This window comes from Tetranychus urticae, chromosome 1 (assembly GCF_039701765.1).
Source record: "Tetranychus urticae isolate SD_2017Ah chromosome 1, NJAU_TeUrti_SD_1.0, whole genome shotgun sequence".
Taxonomy (NCBI): Eukaryota; Metazoa; Arthropoda; class Arachnida; order Trombidiformes; family Tetranychidae; genus Tetranychus; species Tetranychus urticae.
In genome coordinates this window covers 2,870,347-2,892,188 of record NC_142958.1, presented here as the reverse complement: position 1 = coordinate 2,892,188, position 21,842 = coordinate 2,870,347, and the positions used below count along the sequence as shown (strand labels likewise).

Below are 21,842 nucleotides of genomic sequence, written 5' to 3'. Positions count from 1 at the left end.
TTTGTTTGGTGGAAAGAAAAATGATACAAAAAAGTGCTAATGGATCAACCTGCAACTACTGAATAATCTGACCCTGGACATGATCTCATTGGAATTCAATGGATATCTTTTCATGAATTTCATGTAAAACTGGTGAAATATTATTCACTAGTCATGATGAAAAGTCAATATAAATTTCAATCTTTTTTTCATTTCTTTCATTCTTCAAATGCTGTAACTGCCGAGTTTGACAAAACTGGGAAAGTTTTTTTTTCTGTTTTCCCATTCCATTCATTTTGTTCATTTTGATTGCAGCTTTAATTGTTTTGCCATCTTCTCTGTGTAACCTCTTTTTCCTGGGATTGTTCTTGAACATGGAAAAAGTTGAGATTCTCTTGAGAATTGACAGGTTTTCTTCTTATTTTCTGAATCAAGTTGAGATGAAGAAAAATTGAGATGAAACTTTTTTTTTGTCCTGCAGTTTCATGTATTCATTATGATAATAATATGAATTTGGAGAAAAGAGAAAAGGTGAAGATAAAAAAAAGCACAAGAATGAAATAATATTATGATAAATATCATTTGAAAGAGATTGAGACATTGATATGAAGTGGGAATATAAAATATTGAATAAGAAAATATCAATAAGAATATTAGATGAGCAATGGAGAAGGGAAAGGAAAGGGTAAATGAAGATGATGAGATGAGGAAATGAAAGTAACTGGCTTGTTTTAGTTTGCAAACAGTGTTCAGTAAACTTGTGAGATGAAGAGGAAGATGATGATGATGAGAAATGAGGCTTAGACATGGAAACGGATTCCCAAGTGGTTACAGTTTGGGTAAAGTGGAGGATGCAAGGATGCAAGGAAAAATAGAGAAAAAAAGAGAAGAAACAATTTCTAATCTTTTCTTCTCGTATATTTGAAGATGCGGTTAAACTAGTGGATTAAGACTGGTAAGAGTGACACAAAATTGAACAACATGGTAATCAAATGAGTCTCATGACAACTTGAACAAGTGATGATGTACTTTGTTGAATGGCTGAGAGAGTGGGAGACAGTTTTCAAATTAAAAGCTTAATTCAAAAAATAGGAAAAAATCACATTTCTATTCACGCTTGTAAATCTCATTGAATTAGCTTCAATAGACCGTTGCACTCAAAGGTCACAAGTTTGGAAAGTAAGGGATTTAGACCATTGGACCAGTTGTGAAGGATTTTTCATTCATTTTATGGCAAGAACAAACAAATGTGAGAAAAATTGTGCTTCTCGAAGGGGTCAATATGGCTTATGGTATGCTTTTGACCGGTCGTATTGAGAGATTGGTCGACTCGTTCTCGCAGTTAGGTAAGAATTGAAATTTTCATGGAGGAAAATTTCTGAAACTGTTTGTATTACATTCAGACCTTAGTGTTTAACTGTCTGAAAACCGCATCTCTAAATCGCTATTTTCATGTTTATAAATTGTCTGAAGGTTTCTTACTTCTGAATCAAACCTTAATAAGCTATTATCATGTATTCATAGTTTTCTGAGGATGATGTTGAAAACAAAAGGTTGATCTCAAAGTCTAGTAAAAGATTTAATCCATTGCATGGACATTGACAAATTGAATTGCAATGTACTGCCAAAACCCAAGCAAGTAACAAACTAAATTTTAACCCGAGAGTCTTGAGACTACAGAGGAAGGGTCCGGGCCCTCACTCCAGTTGCTCAAGCCTCAGATGGGGAACATGACATTGAAGATGTGATTGGGACCGGTTGATGTCAACCCTCAAGGCTACCGATACGAAGTATGATATGCACGCTCTTCAGTGTATCTTTAGTGAAGGGGAAAATGGGAAGCAGTTGGTGGACCAGGAATCATAGCATGCAGTGTTATTTGGTGAGGCGTATCTTCACCCGATCGAACCAATCAGCCTATGCAGACTAGTTTGCCTTTTTATATAATCGGCCATTAGGACAACTATTGACTTATTTTGCGAATGAACTTTTCAAATTTCGACTTGGAACTCGACTGAAGTTTTATATGAAATGACCTATTTTGTAACAACTTGCGACAGATCAAGTGATTTATTTTCATTGTTGGACTGAAATATGCTCAGTATTGGAGGGTAAAAATGTTGAGATGCAATTTAGTTTTCAAGTTGATAATGTAGCAAAAACATTTTTATGTTTCCACTTGTGATAATATGATACTGAAAACAATTGGAATTGTAAGATAAATATTGTTGACAGGAGGAAAATGTTCTGATAAATGCTATTAATTTACATTGAATAATAATGGTTATAATACAATTTCTTTATTCCTTCAGAACATTAACCTCTAACTGTTCATTCAACTTGTGCACCATGATTATTATTCTAGTAAAGAGTAGAGAAAAAATGAATTCCCGAGAAAACAATGGAATTAAATAAAATTTTCTTTTTAACCCTTTTCTCTCATTTCAATCTTCTTTATTGTAAATATTTTTAAACTGAATAAAAATGAACAAGAATAAAGTTTAACAAAGAATATAACATTTCAGGGGAATGAATGGTGAAAAATGCTTCCAGACAAATGTTCCTATTGAAACAATAGAATGGAAATTATCTTCTTGAGAAATTCTCTTGTTTTTTTTCCATGTAAATACAGGAAATGAAAGATACAAATATTTCAATAAAAGCAGAAAATTCTTTTTATTGCCAACATTCCATGCAAATGTCTGAACAAAGAAATGAATCGAATGGAAAAAGTTGAGTGAAAATTGGTGGAAATTCTCATTCTCTCAATGATCACTAGTTAATGACAATTTGAATTAAGAAATGAAACTTCAGATTGTTTCAACTGTAAAACCAAAAGTAGAAGAAGCACAAAACTCTCGAGATAACACTGGGAGTGAAAACTCCCAGAACTTGTTTTAGAAGAAGAAAAAGTTTCTTTTTCAAGTTTTCTTTTTAAACCATTGCTGCTCAAGCATACAAATGAAACCTTTCATAATTTTCTGTATCAGTTTACTTAATTTTCATCACAACTCTTCTCATCATTTTCATGATTCTCTTTCACCTGGAATCATATTTTATTTAATAAATCAATGGTAAAAGATTATTTCCTTTCATTATTCGGTTCACATTGAATAAAACCTCAGTGAACTCTAATCAAAAATCTTTACATAATCTTTTGCAATCTCTTTCATTCTTTCCTTCTTTTCATGATTCATTTGGCCCTCATCTTCATCATCTTCTGAACCATTTCTGACTCATTCTTTTCATCTCATTTTCTTTTCTCTCATGGATTGGCAAACCATTTATATTACCAATAACAATGGAAAAGATGAAAAAAGAAAATTCTTCAACTTCTCATAAAGTAACAAAGACTAATCAAACAATTAATGGAACGAAAGAAAAGTGCTGAAAATCAGAATCAATCGAGTTTCATAAACATTTTGTTTCCATAGAAAAGAAAAACATTGAGAGAAAAATCTGAAATCTGAAATTCTAAAACTTTTCTCTTTCCAAAGTGAAATGAAACCTTCTTTGAAATTCAAACATCTTGAGACAATAAAGTTAACCAATGATGAACAATTTGTCTACGAGTTGGACTCGAGCATCATGTTAATGAGTGAAAACATTTTATCACTTTATCTTCATCATCTTCATAAGCACACCATTAACATCATTAACCTTGCCATGAACAAAAACTCATTATGCTGTCTGAATATCTTTTCATCTTCTTTTCTTCTTTTCTTCGAAACCTTTTTAATCTTTTCCATTAACATTAAAAGTCATTATCATCTTTAACTCCCATCATTTTCACAATTTATCGCTCCCATTATGATAATTATTGTTAACCATTTAGTCAACAGTTAGATTCATTTACTTGAAATCTAATTGATAAGTTACAAGTCCTGAATCATTGGAAGCTCCAAGGCTTCTGGTTCAGTCTACCATTTTCACCCAATAACTCTAAATGTCATGAGATAAGGAAAAAGAAAAAAAAGTCACAAAAAAAGTGGAATCTTGAATAGCTCAGAATAAACTAAAAGACTAATGATCCATGATGAGCAACTGAATATGAACAAAAATATGTTTTTTTTTCTGTTTCCAACTTGAGAAGCAAATTCATTTCAAACATTTATTCACTATTATTTGCAAGTGTCAGTATACTGATAACCTTTCAACCTTGATTAACTCAGCAACTCATGATTCCAAGTTGAAAATGTAAACTTGGAAAAGTGAAAAGGACAGAAAAAAATGAATTTCGAAATTGAACTTTTCCAAGTTAAGTGTAAAAATTGAATTTCAAGAAAAACATGAGAAGCCATTTTTCGTCATCAACCATTTTCATCAGCAAAAGGTTGACTTTGATCTCAATCATTTTTTGTTTCAACAGCAATTATTCAACTAATTGAATTGCGATAACAATTGTTTGGATCTTGAATCTTCTTGCGATTACTTTTCATTGTTTGTACAATTGGTTGGAAGCTGATCAATTAGATGAAAGCATGATGATGAGTTTAATGATAAAAGGATGAGAATAAAGGATGAATGATAAACGATGAGATGAATACACAAGTAGTTGAAAAGGCGAAAAATGCAGATAAGAATCATTTTCTTGCCCATTCTTATTCCTTGCTGAAAGCATTCGCTTAAATTGTTGTGCCAATTGAGCAAACTTTCCCTTCTCATCATCTCTCGATCATTATCACAACAATCCATCATTCAACTGCAATTATCGTCCAATTAAACGATTATGATTGTGGGTTAACAAAGCATCGCCCATCATAAAACACGCGTTCAACAACAACACAAGGAAGGAAGTTTTTTCATCTTCGCCCATCTTATTGGCATTTTAAAAAATGGTGACAAACTTTCATCTTCATCTTTCATCCTTTAGGCAAAAGATGATTCCAATTTAATGGGAAAATGAAAAGCTGAGAAAAAATGAAATCAATTGTTGAAGTGATCGAAATTTTCGCAGAAAAGAGTAAACAGAATCGATTGGAAAAGATTGAAAAGATATTGAAATGAATTTTCAGATAATGAGCATGAAAAAGGATGCAAATTCAACAGTTGAGGAAAAGGAAGAGGTGAAAGTTGAAAGGAAAATGTTGGAAACCTTAGAAAACATTCATCATTATCTGGTTCTTTTTTTAAATGATGTTTTTTTATCATCAAATTCAGGTCACAGAGGAAGAGAGAGAGAGGATGATGAAAAAAAGAAATGTCAACTTACTTAATAGCAAAAGTATTAAAAATGATAATAATAATGATAATAAAAGAGACAAAGAGCATTTGCTGTGAGAGTGAAAAAAAATGGTTAAGCGTAATATCATATCTGTGTTGTGTGCTTGCATGACTCGTCTTATATCGATTAGTTTGTCAGTCATCAGTTGCAAGTCTTGAGCCAGAAAAGGCAACAGCATATGAGACAGAGACACAAAAAGGAGCAATACAATAACCATAGTAACTGGAGAGGCATGAATCATTGTTTGGATATTTATTTTCATCTCTAGACTGGGAGTTTATTCCTCCCTCTTTACCCTTACCTTTTGATATTATTTTTAACACTCTTTGTGCCTCCCTGTCAGCCTCTCTCTCTCTCAACCCAAAATGGTTCATTGATCTGCATTATTTTTGTCTCTTTGTGTCCCTGTTACACACGATCAGCAACACTCGAAGGAAAAGACACACAAAAAGCATGAATCACTCCAATGTGTGTTGTCGATCCAATGATGATGTGGATGATGATGATGATGAAGAGTGTAGCACTTGTAGGCCCTCAGGCTTTCAGGATGATTAGCAAGATAATGATGATAGTGATGAGAATGATAATTGCCAGTGTAAACTTTTTCAAGATCATTAAGAGCTCAAGGTAAACTTATCTTTTATTCAATTTTTGTTTTCTCTTTGCCTTCCCTTCATTAGCAGGTAATCATTTTTTTTTTGGTCTTCAGATTATTTCATTTAAATGTTAATGCTATTAGACATTTGTTATTGTTTCATTGAACTCCATGTTTTGTTTTGCTTCTTCAACTGGGAGTTGAAATTCACTTTCAGTCTTTGGCCATTAATGCTTTTTTATGCACTTTTTCAGGGGAAAAGATACAAAATGAGAAAATGGTTTTTTTTTATTTTTCAATTTCTCGTCAATTTTTGATTTTTATTGTCCAATCGATTGATTGACTTTTCAACTTTTCATTTTCATTGAAAATCTTTGAAAGGGAAACACTTTTTATTGTTAAAACTGATCAAAATTTACATTCAATTTTTGATTGAAAATGCTTCTTTAATGTTCACTTGATAAAGTAAAAAGTACAAGAAAATTTGGTGATAAAAAATTGCGACTTTCCGTGCAACTGGGAGTCAAAGTTATCAGTTAATTTTGTAAACTTTAATTCTTTCCCATAAATCTGTTTAACAATTTTCCTTTCATGTGCCTTTTACTGTTCAATAAAAGTTTCATGATAATGATGGAAGAGAGAGAGAGAGAGAGAGAGAGAGAGAGAGAGAGAGAGAGAGAGAGAGAGAGAGAGAATAAAAAATGATGTTAAAGTTGCTGGTGAGAGGGAAAAAGAAGAAGAAATGTTCATAAAAAAGTAAATATTTTTGTCCAGTAAAGCAGAAATTAACCATAAAAATAATATTTATCATGAGTTAAGTAAACTGAGTTGCGATAATAAAATGTAAGATGTTCATTTCAAGGAATGGCAACATCAACATGACAACAGTTTCCGATCAGAGTTGCCTGCTCTTGATGACTTTTATAAATGTTTATCAAACTGTTTCTTCAGCAGATTTCAAGATAACTCTTGGATGCGAATGTTCAACCTTTAATCATTAAAGTTGCAAATGAAGTTTCACCGAGTTTCGATAAAAATTGAATCTCAAGTCATCTTCATCAGAAAGCGAATTTAAAAAGTCATCAAAATTTCATTCATTTTCATCACTTGACTCGAGCAATTGAGAGAATCTAAATTTGTCTAGAAAATTGTAATTTCACGAAAAATAATGAAACAATAAAATAATTACCATGAAATCTCTAATTTTCTTTCGATAATTTTTCATTCTATTCCTTTCCATGTAACAGTGATTCTCTCAGTTTCTTCCGAAATCAGATTTCGAATGTTGAAAGGTAAAGATGAAAGCAAATGATAACTTGAATTATCATGATGATCACACAATGATAAATGTTTCATCGGTTAATGATATTCCTTCCTTCATCTATCTTACTGTTTATTCAATTGTTGATCACTGTCATCTGAACCTCTTGATTTATCGATGTTTCAATTTCTTTATGAATCTATTCATGAATTTGAAACAACAAATGAATGAACCTTTGATTGTCCATAACAAGGTGAATGAATATTAAACAGCGATCGATATCTTTTCAATGTAATGAACATTTTAGAAAGAAAATTAAATTTTCTCATTAACACTATTTTCTGATTGATTTTTGACTCTTCACGTTTCACCAGTTTCGCCAGATTGAGATAATAAAATGCAAATTCATCTCATGAGAATCGGAATGGAAGCTGGAAAATTGATAGATAACTGAACTGATGTCTTCTTCATGTTTTCAGTTTTTTTTGTCATTCTTTGTCTTTCCATCAGTCTAATCATTGAAACTGGTTCAATCTGAAATTATATTGATTAAGAAACTTGGCTTCTGGTTCTTTTCTCACCAAGTTTCATGTTGATTCATTGATATGAGCAACTGTTTATTATCTCATTGTAAAACTTGTTCAACTAATTCAATTGAAACAAGTAAAGGTTAAGATGAACAAGTGAAGCAAGACATAAGAATCATAAATGGAGCACAAAGTTGAACAAAATATGAAACCATAAATTAGAGAGTTTCTCCATTTTTCAGGGTTAATTTTGTTTGAAACTGCATTCAACTGATTAACACAATTATCACTTGTTAACGCAGTTTCGTTTCACTAATCAACATGTAATTCAATTTGGTAAACTGCAATTAGTTAAACTCATCTTCAAATTTTCAGTGAAACTGAAAGTTAATCAACACTTCAATCTTTGAACAATTCAACTCTAAACATAACTTAACATGAAAAAGAAGAAAAGAAATTTTCTCAATTGTAATGAACTTTTTCACAGTTAATCAACTGCAAGGTTTCCCATCAATTCACAGTAATCATTGAGTAATGAAAAATTCTGAAAAGGATTTTTTTTCGAAAAAAGAAAAAATGGAAAAATTATTTCCAAAGAAATGAACTTTTCTCGTTGCATTTACATGTTGACCAGTTGAAGTGATTAACCTTTTAATAAACTTTGGCAGCTTGGCCCATTGACAGCTAATGATGGCGAAAACATGAAAACGTTGATGTCATGTCAAACAGGAACTGAACACTTTGATGAGAAAACAAAAAAAAGAAACATTTCAAATGAAAATATTGATTTTGCTTGGAAACATCAGAAAAGATGTTGAACCAAATCGGAAACGTTGCTAAGATTTAATGGATTGTTAAATGAACCAAATTGAGTTGAAGGAATAAAGTGAATATTCAAAAAGTGGCTCAAAATGTTGACAATTTTCAATTCATTGAAGCATAATTATCACGTTTCAACTTTCAATGCAAATTGAAAAATGAAATTGAAAATTAATTTAACAAAACAAAAAGTTGATCAAGAAAAGTGGTTTTGTTTCAATTTACATTCAATTTACAATAAACACTGAAAATGGTTGACACTTGAATGAGACTTTGTTTCATCTCAATTACACTTAAGAAATGATGAGAAGTAAAAGTTGAACTTATAACGATCATGATGATGATGGCAATAATCATAATGTTAGTAATCGAGCGATTGAAAGAGAAGAAAAAAGTTGCCCTTCAATGTTGCGAATCGATGAGGTTGATTTAATTTTGAAAACTATCAATTTGATGGTTATGCGAACAGTCAACCTCTTTTTGATTATCAAAACTTCATCAACAACCTTTTTGTTCGTCTTCTTTCAGCAAATGTTCTGAAAAAGGTTCTGATGAAGAAGAAGATGATTATCGTTTTTTTCATCATCTTAAGCACTTCTTTAACCCTCCCGTTGTTTGGGCTTAACAAGATTAATTTGATTAGTACAATATCAATGTTTACTTGAGCAACAACAAAATCATCGACACTTTTTGTTGTCTCTTCATTATGAATCGATGCAAATTAATGTTTCTCATTAAATTCATTTAGAGGTTTCCTTAGTTCTTCATCATGTTCACCTTTTCAGTGTTGATCATTTCCATTCAATTGATTAATCCAAGTTTATCCAAAGATTATTGTGCTCATTTGACTTCATTGCTATCGACAAATAGAGTCGATTCACAATTCAAAGTTTCGAGGATAAAACGAGAATCGCTTTTCCCTGATACAACTTCAACCTCAACCTCGGCAAGCTTTACAACGACAACGGAAAATGTTGTTCCAGAGGAAAGTGACAATTTAATTAGTGAAAATTTCCTCGAAGCTGATGTTCGATCTCTTCGATCCAATTTAGTGAATCATTTTTCTTCGCCAAGAAACTCGTTTGCCAATGAAACGGCAAAACAAATTGTCAGGAAGTTCATCATCGACAAGTTTGTCAAGCTTCGCCTTGAAACTTGGACACACAAGTTTAATGCAACAGAAATGAAGTTTCTCGTGAGTTTCGACCTTTTCTTTATCCAAAAAGCAAAAGAGAAGCAAAGAACGAAACTTTTCTGCATCTTGTTCTATTCGTTATTTCGCTTTGCTTTGCTTACTAATGTTAGTGAATCGAATCTTTTGCCTTTCAGAATCTTCCAGTTATCGAAGGAATGAACATTATTGCTCTTCTTCCCGGCTCATCACGAGCAACTGACCAGGAATCTTTGATCTTGATTGGAGCTCATTATGACACTGTTTTACTTTCGCCTGGAGTCAATGACAATGGTTCAGGTGTGGTTGCCCTTCTCGAAGTGGCTCGAATGTTGACAGCTCATCAGTGTCACTTGAAAAGTACCATAATCTTTGCAGCATTTGATCTTGAAGAATACGTGAGTAAACGAATTTTGCAAAAGAAGTTTTTCTCCAAAATTATATTCTTCTCCTTTATATCAGCAAATTTATCAACTTCACCAACTGTAGAGCGAGTTAAGTTGATAACATTTACCATGAATGGTTCAATATGAATGAGCTAAAAAATTCCAACAGCTAAACATTCATCATTTGTCAATGTATTTAAAGTGGAAAAGACGAGGAAAAAAGAAGAAAAGTTTTCCTTCTTTTTACCATTCTTGTCAAATTTATCACTTTACCTTTACCATTCATCTAGTCGTTCAACTCGACCTTATTCAGCTTCAAGCTTGTTTGTTTATCTGTCACAGTGAACAAGTTCAGGATAACAAAAAGAGGAACCCAAAAGTAATGGGCAAAGAAAAATAGATTGTGATGAAAAACGAAAAAATAGTTTAACATTGAGAAGGGAAAATAAGATGAGAAGGCAATATTCAGCAAATGCTTAACTTATTCCTTCAATTCTCATTTTCTTACCAAAGCGTCAGGAATTTGAACAATTTTCATGGCCTACGGTCAATTTAAACTTGCCTAACCTTAAAGTTATCCTCATCTGTGCAAGAAAAAACACCGTTAAAAAGTATATTTAGATATTCGAGTGTAAACCTTTTCTTTTGCTTCTCTTTTCGTCTCTTCAAAATTTCCTTTTCTTTACATAATCATCTCATCTGAAAAGTTCAAGGTTGAAAAGGAAAAGTTTACAGGCCAAAACAGACCATAAATGATGATGAATAGTGAGAGCCAAGATAGCTTTAAAAATGAACTGTAATCTTGAACCAGCAATGCATTAGCATAATTTGTGAAACTCGAGATTTTTGGGGTTCTTTTCCTTCTCTTGCAGCATATTTTTGCTATTTTGGGTTAAAATTTTGCAAAAGCTTTTCTCGCCAATTTTCATCTTCATCATTTGTTTTCTTGCTTGAGTCTCACTTTGGTTTTGTTTTTTTGATGGTGAAAAGCAAAGAGAGAAAGAAATGAGATTCTGGTTCAATGAATTTCTCTTTCTCTTTGAAGAGCAAAAAATGAATTCCATGTGTTATTTGTAACATTAATAATAATCATGATCAGAATGGAATAATAGAAGTCAATTTGTGCAGAGGAAAATTTATTTTCCATTTTTTTCTCATCATCGAATTGACGGTTTAAATATTCGTGTTCAAGATACATTCAAAGTTCAATATCTTTTCAATCTAAAGTTGAACGGTTAAATGGCTTTAAATTGATGGCAAAAGTTTCATACAAATCATAATCGTTTATTATTCAACTCAAAACATTTGATGGATTCATTCATAAAATGGTCATTTAATCGTTGCAATTTGATTCCAATAAACATTTGCTTCAACAACTTCGGCAACTTGACAGTTTAAAGCTCAAGTGATCAGTTGTTCGGCTTTTAATTGATTCCATCGGCCTGGTTTGTCGGTAGCTATTAATAATGTTTTCTCAGTCTTAATAAGTCTCTAACAATAAGACTGTAAGACTTGTAAGACTTATCTTAAAGTCAGTCTCAGTTCTCAGTCTTCATTTGGAATCTCCGTTTTATCAGGAAAGTTGCTTCAAGTGTTTGGTTTATTTTGCATTATTGTGACAAATGATGGATAAATTTGTAAACTGTTATTTTAAGCGTCAGTTTTGATGCTTGAAATCAATCATAACCATTAGTCGATGCAATGTTCAATGTTTAACTTGGATTCTGGAAACACATTGAGAGTGGAAATGAAAGTGTAACAGCAATATTATTGATGAATGACAATCTGAAAGAGAATCTGAAAATTACGTAAAAAATGACAAAAATAGTGTTTCGTTCAACTATTAATAAGAGCAAAGTAAACAAGGAAATTAATGTAACAATATGCTTGAGAACAATGTTTTTGTTGCAGTTTAGATGAACTTACTTTTATGGCAAACGATAAATTCAAAGTAAACAGTTTTATCAATTTCCTTCATCGCCATTATTCAGCTCTCATTAAACATGAACATGAACATTTCTTTTGTCTTTACCTTAATGTTCAATCAATTTGAAGAGTTTCAAAATTGGCGAACATTCAAAGTGTATTCTTTGCATGCAAAAGCCCAAACTTGCAGTCATAAAGCCTAACTATTCAGCTGCTTTCAACACTCAAATTAGTAAAACTTCTAATCATGAATCGTTTCGAATATGAAAACCTTTAAATGAATTCTCACTCTTCTCACTTTAAACTAGAGAAAAAAAATCGAAACAAAAAGGCAAAGCAAACCACAAAACTCAATGTTTGCAGAGTTCTTGGAAATGCAAAAGTCTAACGATCGCTTTGATCTCTGATGGTGAAAATGCTGCACTTGGTCGACACAAGTTTATCACTGGATTGCAACTGTTGAACAACAATGCAAAGTGTTGAGGGAACGACTGTTGACTTGCAACATTAGCTTTTTTTGTTCAATCAAGATCAATTGCTGTCAGACTTTGAAATAATCAAATGAAAATATCAATGACTGAACTTGATGGATCAACTGTTCAGAAATGTTGAAAGCGAAAAGCGAAAAAAAGTAAAGACAATTTGCTTGAATATCATGATGAGAATCATCAATCAAAGAGTTTCCATACAAGTATTCTCACCATCGTTACCTTCAATTTTTCCCTAGCCAATATTCATCTTATTCATGGTGTTGTATGAAAAAAAGCAAAGAAAGCAACTTCTGGTTGAAGCTTGAGGCTGTGTAAAGAAAGTATAAGGTAAACTTGAATAAACTCATTCAAGTGTAATTTTGATGCAAAAAAAGAGTTCGAACGAAAAGCAGGAAAAAAGTAAAATGTCGAACAACAGAAAAGAGAAAAATTATGAAAAAAATTCAAGTCAATCTCTTCTGATGGAAGCGGATATCCGATGTGATTGACTCTAGGTGAGCATGAAAAGTGATCACAAATGAGAAACAAAAAGTAAATGGAAAATAGAGAAAAAAGTTTCTGCAAAGTTCGTCATTTTTGCAAAATTCAACTGCAATTTACTAATGAAATGATATTAAAAAAGGTTCATCTATTTAAAGCAACAACTTTCATAAATCTCTTTGCCTTCGATCATTGAAAATGGTACAAAATTAACCTTTCCTTTCACATTTGGATTCATTATTGTCATCATCTTGAGCAACCTTAATTGTACTTTTATTGAGTATTCTGTAATTTATCTTGCTCCAATTTCCTGTGAAATTTTTCGAGCTTCATTGGAAACTAATAATCTATCGTGACTGATCATCATTTGAGATGAAAATATGGATAAAATGGAAACTAGAGAAGCAAAAATAGCAACAAAACTCGATATCAAAGTTTAATGTTTGATTTAATTTACTTCCATAAACAAGTTGCTCTTTACCTGGGAGTTGAACTGTTTACTTTCGAGTTTTGTTCAATTCCATTTTAAAACTGTTTCAATTGTGAACAAAAGAAAGGTGAAAAGAATGAAAAAAATGAAAAATCGTTATGAAAAGGCGAACAAAAAGAGAACGAAATTCAATTTCATCTCTTATTCCTAGTTTCCGTCCAAATGAACAACAAAAACCTGAAAAGTTTCAACTCGATGTCGCTTTAAATGTTCACTTTTTCATTCCTTTGGTATGAACCCAAACTGAAACCATTTAACTCATGATGATTCAATTCATTGTCTATTCGCTCAACTCTTTTGTGTCTCTTTTTCCTTCTCACCATAATTGATATGATTTTTACAAGCTTGGCTAACTATCACCATTAAGCAACTGCAACCGCGCCAGCATCATGATCATCATTGCGAACAAACATGGTGAGAAGAGGAAGAAGAGAAGAAGAAAAAAGTCAGAATAACATTAATTTTTTTTCTCTCCATGTCGCTCATTCCCTCTTCCTACAAACATTTAAATCTAACCTTGAGCATTCACAGACTCAGTTAAATCTCAATAATGATGAACACAAAAAATGTAACAATGAGTTAAATGGTTCACTGATTACACAGAAGCATATTGTCTAAAGCTGAGTCTAAAGCTCAACAAAATGTTCATTTTTCCCTTTATATTAATACAAAGTTGTACAAAAAAGTCCCTCTTTTGGCTGTTCACTGATGACTCTTTAATATCATCATTAGCTTTACATTGAAATCAGATAATCCAATAACAAATTGAAAACCTTCAAATATTCATTTTAATTCTCATTGCTCTTCCCATTGAACCACAAAAATGTGCCCAACATCAATAATCATTGAATGAACATCTTGAAGGTTTCCTAATTCCCATGGAAACTAATGTTAACTTTCATTTGTCCATCATAATGAATGCTCTTTTAATAGGTCAAGGATTGTCTCTTCAACTTTTCAACAAACTTTATGTTCATCAAGCGAAAACATGAAACACTGAACAAGAAAAAATAATAAAACAAAAAGTAGTTTAACGAGTTTGGATGAAACTTTACACGCAACAGATTTTAATGATAAGACGATGACTGGGAGTTGGAAAAAAGGAAAATGTTTTCTTCTTCTTTTATCATTTGTTTCTCGGATTCTCAATCGGTTATTCAATACAACTTTTTTCCAGTCAAATGTTTATCATCTTATTTCTCATCAAATATTTACTCAAACTGTAAACAACTCTTGATTCATTTGGCAACAAAAGCTTACAATCCTGGAAAATAGCGAATTATTATTAGTTTTTTTTCCTTCTTCTCAGGGAGGCAAGACTGGGATGGAATTGGATGAAAAGAGTTGACTTTAAAGTTGAAATGAATTTACCATTAATATATTTAAAATGCTTTTGTTGTTGAACCTTTTTTTACTTGATGCGCTTTACTTTTACTGGTTGCAACTTGCTCGAAACTTGGCTTCAAAATCATTTCAATTTTAAATCATTTTTCTATCAAATTAGATAATCAAGATTGATTGAATTGAGAAAAGAAGAATAGAGATTTTCGTCAAAGTAAATAAGAAATTGATAAGGTGAAGGGAAGAAACAAATTTTAATCAATCAAATGAAATTCATAATAGTCTGGATAAATATTGAGCTTGCACCAAAGAGTATAACAAGAGAGCCCACTTAATGAAAACCTAAAGTCTTCAGGCTTTACTATTTTCCTGCTTACACAGATGGCTCTGATTTTAAAAAATGTATTGATACAATTAAGAAAATTATCGCCAATAGATAACAGTTATCAAAATCAAACCCGATTGTTTTAATTTTTAATGAAAATTGGTGTTTAATGCCATCTGTGTAAGCAGGAAAAAGTTAGAATCCAGAAACCTGAGGGTCCCATTGAGTGGGCTCTCTTGTTATACTCTTTGGCTTGCACTGTGTTTAATCAAATATTTATTTTATCAGTTCATATTTCCAAAGCAAAATAATTAACATTCCCATTTTCAGTTCATCTTTTTTTCATAACTTTAATCTTTAATACACTTTTTTATATTAAAAATTTAACATTCAGTTCAACAATTTCGTTTCAAATTTAATCAATGAAAATCCAAAGCAGATTCAATTGCACAGTTTAACTTCAAGTTTAAGCATCAGTTTCAGCAGTTTTCAATTTTGTGGCAATAAAGTTCGATGATCATGAAATATTCACAAAACGGAAAACACAAATTCTGTCCATTTCTCGATTCAACCAAATCGACATTCAAAGCAGCCAAGAAATTTTCCAAAAGAAAATGGATATGACGAGAATAATGAAGAAAAAGACTCGATCGAAGTGAAATCGAAGTCGAAATTCTCATGATTTTGCAATTTTCCAAAAATTGTTTTCTTTTGGTCAATGCTAATGAGATGCAAAGTTATCAGCTTTTCTGAGCTTTATTCAGGACTTCTGGAACTGAGAAAAGATCGATTTAATTTTCATGAATTGCAATCTTATTTTTTTGAAACTTGGTTCGATGAAGTTAGGAATTGGTAAATTTTCCAAAATCAAATCAATGAAAATTCGAATCAGGATCGAAGCGAAGTCTGAAGATTTTAAATAAATGTTTCAGAACTTTTCGCTGCTCTTCAGATTTATCTTTTGAAATGCGTTCGAATCTCGAATGGATAAAGTTGTGATTAATGAATTTTCGAGCGAAAGTCCGACTCAGAACCAAAATTTTGTTAGCAAAATGACTGAGAATTGGGAGAAATATTTCGAAAAGCTTTTTGCTTTTCAGATTTTCCTTTCACTTTTCTTCTGTTTCTCATGCAATTCCTTCCTTCGCTCAACAAAGTGTTCACATAATTAGCATAATCATCACTTTATCATTATATTAAGCCACTTTTTGTTTCTCATCTCATTACAAAAGGAAGTTAGGAGAAGATGAAAAAAAAGAAAACAAAATAATAACAATAATGCACCTTTTTTCTGCTTCTGTTTCATGGAGTAAAATAATTTCCTCATTGAGAATGTAATTGAATAAATAATGAATCTCCTGGAAAAAAATTTGTGTGCAAACTCAGTGATCTCATTAATGTTGACGGCCAAAGAAAAGCTTAATTGATGTTGATCAATAAACATGAAATCATTTAACTGAACAAATAGATTTCCTCTCTCGAAGCAAAGCACAAATTATATCGAACTGACAGCAGAGACACAAAAAAGAAGAATCGAAATGACGAAAGGAATAAATTGAAGGAAACAATATCACTTAATATTAAACTTTGATTACTAAAGTTGTCTTCCTTTTCGCATGAATCATATCGCCTGATAAATGATAATCAATTGCCATGAAACTGGAAACAACTCAGAAGCTGTTGATATCATTGACAGGTAAAGAAGAATGAAAAAGGAAAAGGAAATGATGTCTGCAAACGAAGACTAAAAATGCATTAAAAAGAGTTTTTGCTTTTCTTCTGCCGTCAAGAGTCAACTTGTTCAAGTGTCCAACAAAAGTAAAAAGTGATTGACTTTGAAATGCGATAATGAACATAATGAGAATCGAAACTCATTGTTATTCAGACACGCAACACCCAGCAAACAGTGAACAGAAAAGGTCACTTTTCTGTCAGTCAACGAGATAAATCTGCAAACGAAACATTAGCATAGAGTTTCAGTTACCTTTTCATGTGTATCAATGGAATCATAGACTGAATTATAATGTTGCTAAAGGTATAAAATGGTGAAGAAAAGGAAAGGATGAAAATGTTTCTTCTTCTTCTTCTTCGTCTTCTTTTTACTTGTTCAGTTAATCGATCGATATCAACAGTAAAGAAGTTATCATGAGAAAAGTAAACTTGATCTTGGAATAGTCAGGGAAAAAGAGTTTTCTCCATTCAATTGATGGATATTATTATTTCTTTCCTTTCTAATAATCTAATAATAGAAATAACAACTACAAGATAATAACGTGTGTGCAATATAATTAAAATGATAATATCACAATTACGTTCACCTTTCCAGGAAAATGTTACAATAATTGATAAATTAGGGAAAACTTGATGCAAGATGTAATCTCGATCGACTTTGTTTCGCACTTTTCATGATAATTTTTACCTCTGCTTCAATGATAAGTTCTGGCAAGTTTCATTAACATTTGGATTCTGATTAATGCGAGAAAAGGTTTAAATCAAAATGACAGGAATAACCTTTTTTTGTTTCTTTTTTTTGATGTAATCATGAAAAATATTTACATCAAAGTATAAGTATTGCAATTGAGGATGACATTATTTGGATTTGAAATGAATCCATTGCCTTTTATCGGTCTCCATCTTTATTATTATCAATGAGTCTGACCTTTTGTTTGAATGAATTTAGATAAACATCATTGGAACAAGTTGAATGTTTATCCTTGTTTCTCTATTCATGGTTCAATGAAGAGAATAATTTTTCTCTACTCACAGAATGAGAGAAAGGCCAGTGCAAGATGAAAGTGAAGATGGGTGAAGATGGAAGATGACTGATGATGGAAAAAGAGAGTGAAAAAAGGGAAGAGAAAAGGTTACATGTCATAAAGAGATAAAAATGCTTTTACTAATGATATTATTTAATACAATCACTGGGAATGATTGAAGCAAGTTACAATGGTCCAAGGATTATCTGACAGGATTGAGCTATCGTCTATAACACTTGTCAACTTGCAAGAAGCTTGGTCAATACTGAGATTCAATTTTGACACCATCAATAGCTTAGGTTGTAGTGAATATCAAAAAGAAGCTGAAAATTAGTGCAACCATTACCGTTAATCAGATGCATTCAAGAATTCAATCATTCTACCAAAAAATATTGGTTGTGCTAATAATTTCTGATTTTTTGAACATCGATTGCATTTCATTAGAGACTTCCAAGCCATTCCTATATTTTTGCAAAAAGTTGACCATTTTGAATTTCACCTCATATGATTTGTAAAAACTGTTGTCTAGTCTTTAAAATTTGAGGTTTTGAAAATGACCTTCAAATATTTACTAGAGGTCAAATAACCATCTTGCAAAACCTTGATACTTGCACCGCAAAAATAATTTAATCCTGACATAACTCCTGAATGGCTGATGCTATCGATGTAAGTGTATGCAAGTCGTTTGAACTTGATTTGATGAGAATCGAGTGATGCTTTAAAATGTTATCGAAATTTATAAGATAACTTAAAACACAAGGTCAAACTTATGGCATCAATAACTCATTTACTATTAGTGCTAAATAAGACATCATTACGAAGCTCTTAATATGCACAATACTAATAGATATGAAGGGTAACCATCAATCTAAAGAGTTAACAGCTAACCAAGGAACTCTATCGGGATTCAAGGTTGAAAGTTGAAGGTTGACCGTCAAGGATAAAAAGCTACCAGTATACATATGGTTGCACCTCACTGCAAAACAACCTACGATGGTCCATCTATGAAAAAGCTAAAGATAGCAGAATATACATAACTTCAAAAAATGAAGAAGACCCATTTTATAGTTTTTCCACTTTAGATTTGAAAATTTAAAAGTGCACATATCGCATTTATTTTAATCTTTTCGATGAATCAACTAAGCATCACACGCTACAAAATTTATTCATATTGGTAACTATATTGACTCAATCGAATGGAATAAATTGAATAAAATTCCCTAATATGAAACATCTTAAGTTTGTTGAGAGTGAATACCGGGCATTTTTTAAATTTCGCCTGTTCGCAGCCATAACTCCGAAACGATCGATGCTACAGACCTAAGACTTAAACCACACGCTTCCACAGATTGGAGTATCATGCGTTTGAGCGTTCAAGGTTATTCAAGATCAATACGTTATTTTACCTCATATTGGAATTTGAAAATATTTTCACAACGATCGTTTTTTGTTAGATATTCATACTGGCAAAAGGCTATCGGAGATGGTACAGGTTGCGATAACATGACTTGCATTATTGTTCAATTCACGAATATTAAACCAACCGATAGTCAGCAAGAACTAGAAGACTCTGATGATGAGGTAACCAATAATTCAAATGAAGCGCAATTAGATCCGAGCCAGTCAGACTTAAAAAAGCAGCCAGCTTCTAAACGACAAAAGACTGCCCTCTAGACTACCAAATAGAATATGAGGTTTACCTAACTGTTCGGTTAATCAATCGGTTTTGGTAAAATTCGATCATCTTTCCAATGATAAGTTATTAACATGTGTCTATCATCAATCGATCTGAAACGGTTTATAATTCAGAAAATGACCTCTAAATGTCTTCCAGAGGTCAAAATACGAAGAGACCTTGAATGACCTTGAGCGTTTGAATTTATGGTTCTTCAATCTGCAGAAGCTCATGGTTTGAATCTGAGGTCTGTAGCATAAACTGCTCAGCTGTTTTACCTACAAACCCACGTAAGATCCAGCCGAATAGTCCGGTATTAAACGAAAATATTCTATACTATAAGCTCATTGGTTAAACGTCCAAAAACTGGTTTACGAGAAATCGAAAAGTGTATTTTGATAATGGTTACTCCGAATGAAACTTTGATTTGAATGAATCCCAATGATAATTTTTAGATAAAATATCGATCAATCAGATAAAAATAGTCTTGTTCTACTAGGTCGGCAAAATCAGATCGCTTAAGAATTAATTTTATCCTAACTCGGTGTTTTGAGTGATAGCAGTCATATAATGATGTATCTGTTTGAAAGTGACAATAACCGACCTTCAAATGACCTCTAAAGGTAAAAAAGCGAACTCCTGTCGAATGACTTCAAATCCCGTTCATCAAATCTTTGCAATATTTCATCACAACAAATCAACTTTGGTAGTTTGGAAGTTGATAGAAATGTTGTTGAAGAGGATTGTTATGATGATCCAAATCCACTGGCATGTCTTGTTTTTGAAGAGACGAACTGGTGAGGATTAAGGGGTATGGCAGAAGTTGAAAGAAATAAACTTTTCATTATGTCATTAAACTTTTGAATCGAATTTTCGGCCTTTTTATTGGGATCACATGCTCTTTAACCCCTTTCAAAGTATTTAAAATAAAATAGCAAACATGAAATTTCAAGCCGTTAATGAGTTTGATGATAAATTAGGTTCCCCAAAGGGAATGAAAGGAGAAAATTAATTTTATCGTGAAAAAAGTTTATTGATTTGGACGAAATACCCTGGAATATTCTTTATGGAAGAAGAATGTTGCTCTCTGTTTTGGGTTATCTTAAGGTCTACTTGAAGAAATCAATAGAAACTTAAGTCAATGAACTTTCCTTTCTGTCTGATCATTCAACTGAACACAATTGAAATGATGAAAGAAGTTTCAAGTCAAAAAGCAGAGTATATTTTGCCAATTGTAAAACGCTTCAATTAATTAATCAATTTAATGTCTGTTTTTGAATAAAGTTCAACTCGGAATTATTTTCTTTCGAGTAAACCTTTTTTTTCATTGAATAATAATTTTCATCAGCAACCAGATCAGATAACATTGAAAAGTAAAATTTAATTCCCAGTAAAGGTGACAAAGAGTTGAGTGTTGTCTTTCAACTGAACAAAAATAATGACAAAAAATATCATGAAATTGTTCAAGTCGGAAGTTCAATTCATACATGAAATTAAACGCAACAAGCCAGTGAATAGAACAATGAAATGGCATTAGAATAATTAATTTAAATAACAATAATCATAACAATTGAGATTGTTGAAGCTATTTAAGCAAATATTGATTTCACATTTGTATTGATTAACATTCAACTCTCACAACAAGCTATATTTAACTCGACAAAATGTAACAATTTTTTGGATTTCATCATTTTTCGAATTGCAACATTTTCTTTTTTGCACCAATTCGACTCTCTGTTCGAGTTAATCTGACCATTGATCGAAGTGCGATAAATGATGAGCGCAATTTTGCACAGTTTCAACATTCATTCCATTGAAATTCAAGAACTATTTGTCTTATCAGATGAAGCCAATCGTCGACTATTTTCATCATGATATTGTTTCAAGAGCAAAGAATAATCAAAATTTTCGTTATTGTTATCGGAATCAATTTCAAATGCACAGTCTGGTGTAAAATGTTTAATGGCCCATGAAGAAAAGTATAGTGCATGATGATGAAGGCAACAAAAGGGAAACACCATTTACTAAATAATATAAAAATGTTATCAAAATAGTAATAAATACAAGAGAAGGAGAAAAAAGTGTTTAAAGCGAGGCGAAAAAAAACATTTTCCTTGGTCAACAGAATTTTCAGTTTTATCATCTTTTTTGTCACCTATTTTTGTTCATTTTTTGGGTTTACATTTTGGGTTGTTTGTTTCATGGAAAAGTGAATTTTAAATGATTGAATTTGCTGGTTTAAAGGATCAAATAACAAGGAAAGCAAAATATGATGATGCTCATGATGAGATGGAAGCAACATTTTCATCAAAACAAATCTTTTCCAATAACATTTTTCTCCATTCTTTTTTCTGTGGTGATGATGATTATCATCATTTTTCAAATGTTAACAACAT

The 21,842-nt window shown here is 31.8% G+C and overlaps 1 protein-coding gene across 1 annotated transcript in view; it reads left to right on the top strand.

Moving 5' to 3' along the window:
- The first annotated feature begins 8,797 nt into the window (after positions 1-8,797).
- LOC107368091 (uncharacterized) overlaps positions 8,798-21,842 on the top strand; it is a 27,999-nt gene continuing 14,954 nt past the window's right edge. Inside the window, exons 1-2 of the mRNA XM_015935875.3 lie at positions 8,798-9,600; positions 9,735-9,974. Of these exons, the coding sequence (XP_015791361.2) occupies positions 9,175-9,600; positions 9,735-9,974 (666 nt within the window). The 5' untranslated portion in view covers positions 8,798-9,174. The remainder of the gene's footprint in view (positions 9,601-9,734; positions 9,975-21,842) is intronic.